Raw genomic sequence first — 10,816 nt, forward strand, 5'->3', positions numbered from 1 at the left:
TATTTATTGTATTATTTTTGTATAACATAAATAACAAAAAAAAATACAAACTTAATATAGTAAATTATTAGAAAATGATAAGCGAAAGAAAAGTAAATAAAATGTGGTGGGCGAGAATATGCTGGTTGTGAGATTGTTCAAAAACTTAATTTTCTTGTTTTTTTAATAAAAATAAAATATCATTGATAAACAAAGTCAACACACAATTCAACTTTAAACTTTTTTGTACCTAAAAATTCAATTCATCGTATATTCATATTCTAAAGATAAAAAAATTTAATTTTAGTGTTTTTAGTCAATTTAAAGTAATGTTTAATTACCATTTTGAAATAAAAAGAACGAAGACGGTATAAATAGAAATGTGTTTGATTATAGAGTCAAAGATAAATATATAAAAATAAATATGTTTATAAAATAATTTTAGAATGATTTTTAATATTTTTAAAATATGAGGTATAGAGAAAACATGTTTTATGAGATAATATTTATTATTTTTGGTTCTAAAATATTCTTGGTAAAAATTTTTAATTACAAAATTTTACAATAAAGATATATAATAATAAAAATAATTATTATTATAATTTTAAAATCCAACTTTGAATTTAATTTAAGACAAATCCTAAGTCATTTATCAAGGTTAGGGTCATAGGTCAGGTTAATATTATTCAACTTAATAATAAAAATGATTATTATCATAAATTTAAAATTTAATTCTAATATTAATTTTAATTTAGAGCAAGATCCAAGTCATGTGTGAGATTAATCATTGACCCGGGTCAATATAAAAATAATAATTATTATCATATATTTAAAACCTGACTCGAGAGTTAACCCAAGATAAAACCCAAGTCATGTGTTAGGAGGATCAACTCGAGTTGACTCGGTTTAACATAAAATAAAAATAATTATTATCATAATTTTAAATCTTTATTTTAAAATTAATTTAGAGTAAAGCCTTGATCAAGAATAAAAAAATTAATATAAAAATAAAAATTATTATTATTATAATTTTCAAAGTTTAGGTTAGTAGGGTCAATATGATTTGACATGAATAAATATATAAATAAAAATAATAATTATTATAATTTTAAAATTTAATTTGGATGTTGATATAAGATAAAATTCAAATTATGAGTTAAAAAAATTAATTCGACTAACTCGAGATTTTATATTTGTCAAAAAATTAATGAATTTTTTACCTTTTTTTCATTCATTTTATTCTAAAAATAGTGATAATTTTGGATTTTGTCTTCTTCTCACACACGCATATCCCTTCCATCTACCCAAACACTACCTTAAGGGCAGCACTCCCTTTATTTCAAGATGCAGATATTCATGAATCTCTCTCTCTCTCTCTCTCTCTCTCTCTGGGGTGAGTGTGGGGTGTTGTTTCTAGGGTAGGTTGTTATCTATTAATTTATTGGAAGCTTTATTGACAAAATAAAAATAAAAATAAAAATAAAAATTTTATGCATTTATCACTTATGACAGGCAAAATTGATACACTTAATGAGTCTCGAAATAAAACAATGAGATAGTTATCTTTAATCTTTAACATTTACCATTTTTTTGAAGGATACCTCATAATAAAAATTATAAATTTTAATCATTAAAATAAAATAATATCCAGAATTTAAAATTACCATTGGATTATACTTTTAAAAGATTCTGATTTTTTTAAACTTTAAATTATTTTTTAAGATATTTTTAAATTGTTTTGATGTGCTAATATTTAAAATAAATTTTAAATAATAAAAAATATTTATCATACTCTAAATTATTTTCCTCAATTATTAAGTCAAAATCTACATCAATTTGCAAGAAACCCTCATGGTCTTGAATTTAGACACGTTAATATTTGGATCTAAATCAATTTTTTTAAAAAATATTTGAGTAATTGAGAGTAAAATATAATGAGCAATCCACAGCATAATCACTAAAGTGCCTGACAAGCAAAGAATACTTTATTAAGTGAAAGCTAACAAAGACATGTTTGGATTTTAATTGTTGGAAAAGCAAAGCAAGGCGCCATCATTGTAGCAAAGCAAAGCTGCGGTGATATGCATTTTAGACCCGTGTTCTCTCTTTAATCTGGACTGTTGATCGTCTTGATCAGGCAAAACAATAGGGGCCCGCATGGATGTTGGTTAGGGATGAGGTTCTAGCAATTTCCAGAGTGATTCACAGGCCTTCACCGAGGTGGTCGGTCGTCGGTTGTTAGACATTGAAAAAAGTTACTGGGAGATGTATAAATAAATGAATAAAATATTTTATAATAAAAAACTGATGAGCGACCACAATTTTATTTATCCAAAATGCCATCTTGTATTTTGTATAAAAAGTTTAAAGATGTGAATTAGGATCAAAGAACATTGTTTAGAATTGATTGTGTTTGATGCGTGTTAAGCTATCATTTACTTTGAGAACTTGCTATCATTTATTTCAAAATCTCAACACAAGATCATGCCACTTGTTCTTGGCTCATATCCTTGAATTTTGATGATGATCGAGCAAGACACCACGCACAGGAGTTTTATTCATGAATGTTGATGATCACGTAATACACATTGCAAATGGGCTCCCTAAGAGTTTGAAGCGCTAATGAGTTATTCAATTATCGAAGAAAATATGACCGGTAGACATAAATACATTAGCTATTCAATGTTTTCGGCTTGGATTTTGGGTTAGATGATGTTTGATTTAAGTCATTGGATTTGTGGGTTTTAGTTTTTGTTAATTTCTTAATTTTTTAACGTTCTTAGAGAGAAACTTGAGAAGCAATTGAGCTGCAATAAGAAAAAGAAGGTGACTTTTGATTTGAATGTCAGAACCTTCGAGGGGTTATCAACTGAGGAAGGAGTTGCCAATAATGTAGCGAAGAACAATGTAGGAGTGAGAGGATGTGAAAACAGAGATGAAGAAGAAGAAAAACCATCAAACGGGAGCAAATCAGTTTCTGATGCGGTCACATCAAATGCAGTATCTTATACTCCAAAGAACAGATATCAAGATTGTGTTGGTGAAGAAGAAAGTGAAGATTTAGACTTGGAAGGTGGTGGTTTAAATTATGATGTTAAAGTTTTGATGCAGGAAGAGTCATCTGAGTCATTGTTTTCATTATCAATTGATTCAATAGAACAAGTGTATGAAGCTGGATTGGGTGAAAAGGAATTTACAAGTCCATTGCCAAAATGTGGATCACCACCAAAGGAGGAAACCAAGAAGGTAAGTGGGTTCGATAGAAACGCTCCAGTTAGGAGTCAGCTTGATGACTTCGATCGGAATCCAGTAGAAAATCTAACTCAATTAATGATAGTAGCCAAAGTAAGAGCAGCCTTAACATTGCAGCATGAAGGCAAGGCAAATGCTAATGTGGAGCAAGATTTTGACAAAATCACTAGTCCAGAGACTAGTTTTGAATGGACAAACTAGAGTCTGGTGGGAAGCACTCCTGCTTCAATTTTTGTGTTGCTTTGATGGCCTGTGCTATATGAGTTCTTCATCTAGTTTCTCTAGCAAGTGTTGGCTTTTAAGAGTTGAGCGATGAAACAAATCCTCCTTCTCCACCCCCAATGTGTGCAATAATCTGAGATTTTGTTGTAGTAATAGTTTTATCGAGGAAGAGAAATTATTCAGAATTATATTTTCTATATCTGGACATTGGCTGGCAATGCATGGCAAGATTGCTAGTTGCTCTGTTTCCAATTAGCTGCTGAACTGAACAGAACGAATTTGAGACTTCGAATACACTGAAGGATCTAGTCCTCAAGAAAGTCTGGCCTTCTGACAATTGATAGTCAAAATTGCCAGTGTTTGGATAAAGGGAGACAGTCAAGCTTTTGCAGTTAAGAAAATGCTGCTGCTTACAAGGAAGCCTCATTTTTGTCCAAAAAAACGTAGTTGAAAAGGTACACTTGCTACTGGTAGTACCTAGAGAAACAGTAGTCTTGCAAGCTAAGCAATGCTGCTTTAGCTTCTGGCGGACAACACGATACAAAGCCGTGTCAAAATTATATGGAAGAAGGCAACTTCACAGTTATAAAATTAATCAATGGACGTCGAATCAAGCTTTATTTAGCATTGAGTAGCTGAGATACATGTCCAGAGTGAAAAAAAAAAAGGAAAAAAGAGGGAGGAGAGAATGGGAAAGAGACCTTGATAACTTACAATTGTAAATAGGTGACTTCTATTATTTGCCTGCAGAAATAGATGGGTCAGGTACGGTCCTGGTAGGACTATTATGTCACATGGATTGCTGCTGAAATGAACGATTGCAAATTGTACATTATTTTGCTTAGCTTGCAATGGCTTTGCCAGCGTCACTGAACCTTTTGTATAAAAGTATGTGGACTTATCTCCTACAATATCTCCACGTCTCTACATATCATGGAACAACCTCCTTATCTGATCAACGTTTGCTGGCATCAATGTGACTGGGCAGCGGTTATACTGCAGCAATGAAATAAAATGGCATCATGGAATAAGTATATTTTGGCCAAGTAGGGCAGGAGAATTGGGAGGAAAACCAAGCTTGAAGCAGAAATATGGATATTAATGGAGAATGAAACTAGATTCCTTACCTGAGATAAATATTTGAATATGCAAGCATAACAGAAAACAAATCCTGAGATTGTAACAACCGAAGGGTTTGCACGCTTTTGGGAGCACAACGGGCAGATTGTTCTATCGAGTGGCAGTGGAATCCCCTCTTTGGCAACCTGTTTAATAATAAGGAGACCATTATGTATCTTTGAACCTTTTGGATTTTCACGTCTGGCAGAACCTAATACTAAGGTCATGAAGAGCTGAAAAATATTTGATAATTGTTGCAATTTGACATGCGAGAGACAGTTACATGAAAAGTAATGATTGAACTTCATTATCAACAACATGACATGATATATTTTCCCATAATCTCTATCATTAAAACACCATAGCTTTATTGACCAAATAAAAAATATAGGTGCTCATGCATAATTTTCTATTATTTAAAGTAGACGCTTCCATGGATTTACATAGGAAAAGGAAACCATTAATATAACACGAGTATGTGTGAGTTTGTTTGCATTAGGATGAGAGAGTTGGGGGGGGGGGGGGGGGGGGGTTGTGACCCCGCTATGAAATCCAAGACTGAAAAGCTCCTTTCTCACCTTCGGGGCTGGAGGTGGTGGGGGTGGGGGATACACTGTTGGAGCTGACATTCTCTCCTCAGCAGATTGGTACCACCACTCCATCATCTGCGTGGTTCACACTAACAAAAAGTTAATGCCAGTCTATACTTACTGTAAAGAGCAAAGATGTAAAAAGAAAAACGAAAATAAATGGACCATCAAATCATTGCTATTGCATGAAGTCTACTATCTTGACATTAAAATGAACATGATATAACAAGATATAAGCTTAGTTCTGAGAGGTTAGGGTCTCAAGACAAGTAAAGGCATGGAAATGAGTACAGTGGAACTTTAGGGAGTGTCAGATTTGATACAGTCCAGCTGAAATAGGTTAGATGCCAAAAACATTTTACCATTATTTTGTAAAAAGTTATCAGTTCAATTTTGGTTATAAAGGTAAAACTTTTTTGAAACAGAAAGCACTGTTCATCAAGGATCGTAAAAACCTGCAACAGTAAAGGATCACTGGTAATGTTGACTGGGAAGGGGAAGAGAATTGAGCATTGCTGGCATTAGAAACAATGACAACACGAACAACATGACATCTATGAGTAGCTACAGTTTTTGCAGACAATATTACTTGATAATGGACAACTCCCCATGCAGGTAAACCACACTCACTTTAAAGATGAACACTGCTGCAATTAAGCCAGTTTGTGCATAGTCAAGCATTGTATATGCACAGCTTAGCAATGCTCCTTGTAACGCCTGCACATTTATGATAGTATGTCAATATTCTACACTGGAAAACAGCTATACAACTATATTGTCAATTTCTGCAAACAGATACTGAATAGCAAAAGGTTCCACATCAAGTTACTCAAGCAACTAAATAATTTTAATCATTATACCTTCAACCATGGGGGGCCATGAAGCCTCTCACGTTCATTGCTTCGTATCTTTGAAATTCTAGAAGTAGTGTCCATCTACCTTGACATCAAAACAATTGGACAGAGCACTAAGATAAAACAGCAGCAAGCACTATATTTGAATATTTGTATTTCTGAATCTATGTATTTCTGAATACTTATTGATAAAAATAAAAGTGTAAATTCTCTATTCTATTCATATCTAGTACCAGCTCTTGCCCTGTAGCTCGACAAACATGAATCCCAAGCGCATGTAGTCCTAACGAATAGAACCCAGTAGCATCCAGCAAATATAAGAGCTGATAAGCAAATGACATTCCTGCATTGCAACACTTCAGATCAGATTGGACATTTTGACAAACACAAACTATTTCCAACCAAACATGAAGACAGAAACCGGTTTGGCACACAACAGCATGGTATAAAAGTTTCAGAATAATGATCAGGATACTGCATTGTAATATTCTAGATTACAATAAAAAAGGCTGTATTGTTGGTCCAGAGCCTTGCTTGGGGTTCAGTAAGTAGTTAAGGGAAAGGATCTTCCAATTGACCAGTAAAATATAGAACAACTTCAGTACCCAATACTGGAAACATGTCACAAATTTGTCAGAAGATACCCTAATTGGATTGCTGAACATTAGAATTCCCTTACAATACACAAAAAGTTACAACGGCATTTGTGCTTCTAAAATTATTTAATATCTATACATAAAGGAGCATAAGGAAATATGTTGAATGTTATTGCAATAGATGAAACTTGAATACAGCTTCTTCATGATTGATGTTTATGTTCCATGAAGAATACAGACATGAAAACTTTACATCATCATGTTATGAATTATCCAACTTTCCTCAACTGCAAGGTCTTACATTTGACTTGAAAGACTAGATTAACAAGTACTATTCGAATGAGGACAAAATGAAAACTTTACCTTCATTACTAGCATGCAGCCATGGGTAGCAAACAAACATAATTTTCTGAATTTTCTTCATCAAACGTGCTCTAATTGTTGTTTCTCTAGAAACAAGAGAAGCCTCCCCTCCACTAAAATATTCAGCATCTTCAACTGTTTCATCACCATTTCCCCACAAACTTGCTTGAAGCCTGGCTTCCCTTTCTTTGTTATATATTGAATACAATTTTGACTTGAAATAAGGCAACACAACCTGGCAAGATGCATAAAAAAGTCATTAACTTACATCATAATGGTTTGAAAGTAATTTACTTATCATGATACCATTTATATAGAGTGAAACTAGGTAACAGTTACTGTTTATAAACTTGTTTCAACTACCCTTCACAATGTTATGAGGAAAACAACTTCAGGGAAGAAAAATATATCAGCTAAAGGAAGGAGGGGATGGTACCAAAAATACAACTGAAAGAATTCTTTGGTGCTTTTCTAACCCTGAGTGCTGAATTCCATCCCCTGAGTTTGGACGTGCATCTTCCTTCTTTACTCTTATGTTCGCTGTCCTTCTTCGCAATCCATATAGGGATTCTGAAAAAGAAGCATCTGAAGAGGAATATACATACAAATTAATGAGCCCTATGCAACAAGTAAGGAACAACCTTAGTAGTCCAACTTAAACAAACAGCATGCTCCAATTTAGAGACACAGCGCAGCAATTTAAGAAACAAAATTAAATCAAACCATCACCACAACCATGTACCCAACAAAGTCTTATTAACAGCTTTCACACAACCAACCAACCATCACCACCATGACGTACCCAACAAAGTCTTATTAACAGCTTTCAGACAACCAACCCTCCAACGTCACTTTGGAAACATACCCGATCCCATTTAACCAAATGAGGATTAACCTCGTCATCTATTCTTGAAAAAAAAAATGAATATCTCTAATATTTACTTTCTATATCACCAAGAGAGGTTATAAACTCCAACAAATCCAGGGAGGGACAAACAATGGGATTAAGCAAGTTACCTAACTCACAGAGCACATAACATGTCAAGGGGAAGGAAATAAGGTTAGTTCTTGAGGCATGGGGACACAGAGGACAAATCATCATCGCGTGTTGCAGGGGTTCAATATTAAATGTATGACAAAAAATCAAATAGATAAGAATAAAAAAGGAATCAGTTAACGACACAAAACATGAGCATATGAACTAGAAGGATAGAATCTCCAGTCAAATAAGAAACAAGAGAAAACACAATCAATCACCCACTCACTTGGTAGTAGCAATGGCAATAACATAAGCCAAAGTTAATGTGAGCATGCAGTCAGATTTATTTATATAAAAAAATGCAAATGGAATTATCAAAGAAACAGCAAGGCCATGGAAAGACGAAATTAAACCTGTAGTCCGCAAGCTATGAGTCTCAAGGACCAACATAAGCAATGAAAAGAATTCATCTTCATGGTCCAACACCTTATGCAGAAATGGTCTTCTTAATGCCAATACCTTCAAGACGACAAATCCACAATATTCAATAATGCAAATATTCAAAGGAAACATAAGCACGAGTCAATCTTTGAATAAAAGTAAGTCAAGTAATTGCATCTTACCAAGAACATAAAAAAAACACCGTTTTTTTAACATTAAAAAGAGAGACTTGATTAACACATGAACTTGACAAACTCAAACAAAAATGAGAGAATTAAGAGAAACCCAGATGAAAATCTCAAGTGGGTCACAAAAATATCAGCTTTCCATCCCTTAAGAACTTGAAAACTTAAGTGGGCAAACAATTATACGCAAAACGAGAGATATGGACATGTAGGTATGTATAAGTATGGGCAAACAATTACACCGATGGAGTAAGTAAGGGCAGCTCGGAGACTGGCAGGAAGTTGTTGAGCAGCAGCCATCTCGAAGAAGGTGGGACGCGTCCCTTGTCCTCCTACTTGAAACAACATCTTTCTTGCTTGCTTTTCAAATTTCTCAGTTCGGGTTTCCTGAGGTTTTATAACAAGAAGTCTTTTGGACTCTGCAGTTCTTATCTTCACTCTGTGCTAGCACACGAATAAGGGTGCGTTTTTTTTACTATGACAGTGAGATGGTTTACAGTGATTTTTTATTTAGAAATATATTAAAATATTTTTTTATTTTTTAAAAATTATTTTTAATATTAATATATTAAAATAATTTGAAAATATAAAAAAATTTATTTAAAAAATTTAAAATTTAAAGAAACATCCTTAAAAAACATTGTTCTTGTGTTGTCGAAGGTCAATTTTTTTTTAAATTAATGTTTTGTTTGTTTCTGTATTTTAAAGTATTTTAAAAAAATTAAATTATTTTTACTTTTTATTAATTTAAAATTAATATATTTTTAGTATTTTTAAATTATTTTGAGGTGATAATATCAAAAATAATTTTTAAAAAATAAAAAAATATTATTGACATATATTTTAACATGAAAAATTATTTAAAAAATAACTACAACAACACTTTTAAATAAGTAATTACTATAAAAAAAGAATAATATTATTTAAATATTTATAAATATGATATTTAAAAAACAAACTTCAATGGCTAAATCTCACATTAATTTATTATAAATATATTATTTATGTAATTAAATATCATAAAGTAAATTGATAGTGGAAGGGAGAGCACCTGTGTTTTTTTTTCCTTTCTTTTTCTGTATAGCATATAGTTTAGTGCATATTCATTTAATGAATCTCAGTTTTTATTTTTTAAAATTATTTTAATATATTGATATTAAAAATAATTTTTTTAAAATAAAATAAAATAATATTATTTTAATATACTAATATCAAAATTTTATTTGTATTATTTCATGTTTGAAAATAAAATACATTAAGATAATAATTTTTACTTATAAGCATGTGGTTTAACATTAAAAACAAACTTACATATATAATATTATAATATTATTTAGTATGTTTGGTATTGTAGTATATATGAAGTGTTTTTTAAAAATATGTTTTTGTTTAAAAATATATTATTTTTTTATATTTTTTATATTAAAACATTAAAATCATTAAAAAATATTAAAAAATATCAATTTAATATTTTTTTAAAATAAACACATTTTTTAAAAACATTTAAAAATAAAAATTATATCACTCTAAACCAGTTTCTTGTAGAATGGTTTAGACCATGGGATTGAACCATCACATTGTGAGCGAAAATTTCCTCCTACTCAAAAGTAGGTTTAACATTCAAATGAGTTTTTATCCCTTTTCTACTATAATTTTTTTTTTCAAATAATGATGACCATTCATTTCTATCTAAATTTATATATATTAAGAGAGTAAATTTCTTTTTTCATACTCAAATGGTAACTTTTAATACTTACTCAAATGGATACAAGAAAAGAAATAAATTATTTTTTTAATTAATTTTGATGAGATCAAATATAATTATATCTCATTTTATTATATCTTTCTCCTATATAGAGTAAATATTGCTTCATATTTGATAATTCATTTGTTATCTAAATGATAGTGTTTTTTTATTAAAAAGAATGTTAAATATTAGGAAATATAACAAGAACAACTTCAAGATCATGATTCAACTGACTTGTGTGTGTGTAAAAAAAGTTGTCATATAATTGTTTATATATATATATATAGCATTAATCAATTTTAAAAAAGATGAGAAACTTGATTTTAGTAGAAACTATGACACGACTAAAAGGTTGATGTCTTCTCCCAAGTGCAGGAGTGTCGAAGTAATAAATAACCCGGCAAGACCGGGGTCGAACCACAAGGAGGTTAATTGTACAAATTATAAACAACAATAATAGCAATAACAACAATAACTATAATAATAATA

The 10,816-nt window shown here is 31.1% G+C and overlaps 1 protein-coding gene across 1 annotated transcript; it reads right to left on the reverse strand.

The window, feature by feature from the left end:
• Nucleotides 1–4,041: 4,041 nt before the first annotated feature.
• On the reverse strand, nt 4,042–9,035 carry LOC105133879 (peroxisome biogenesis protein 12-like). The gene is made up of 10 exons (XM_011038027.1): nt 8,821–9,035; nt 8,368–8,473; nt 7,412–7,560; nt 6,976–7,210; nt 6,250–6,359; nt 6,023–6,097; nt 5,793–5,879; nt 5,151–5,237; nt 4,581–4,718; nt 4,042–4,449 (listed from the first exon to the last, which is right to left on the reverse strand). Exons 1-10 carry the CDS (start codon nt 8,926–8,928, stop codon nt 4,378–4,380), a joined length of 1,167 nt encoding a protein of 388 aa, XP_011036329.1. The 5' UTR covers nt 8,929–9,035; the 3' UTR covers nt 4,042–4,377.
• Between the last annotated feature and the right edge of the window lie 1,781 nt (nt 9,036–10,816).

Source organism: Populus euphratica, unplaced genomic scaffold, assembly GCF_000495115.2.
Source record: "Populus euphratica unplaced genomic scaffold, PopEup_1.0 scaffold54.1, whole genome shotgun sequence".
Lineage (NCBI taxonomy): Eukaryota > Viridiplantae > Streptophyta > Magnoliopsida > Malpighiales > Salicaceae > Populus > Populus euphratica.

What these genes read in the sequence shown, in the direction of transcription:
- LOC105133879 (XM_011038027.1), bottom strand. Translation starts at nt 8,928, where the DNA reads ATGTTGTTTCAAGTAGGAGGACAAGGGACGCGTCCCACCTTCTTCGAG. An exon ending in GCTGCATGCTAGTAATGAAG is followed by an intron (nt 6,360 to 6,975) that starts GTAAAGTTTTCA and finishes GTTGCAATGCAG; the next exon opens with GAATGTCATTTGCTTATCAG. An exon ending in GAGCTACAGGGCAAGAGCTG is followed by an intron (nt 6,098 to 6,249) that starts GTACTAGATATG and finishes ATGTCAAGGTAG; the next exon opens with ATGGACACTACTTCTAGAAT.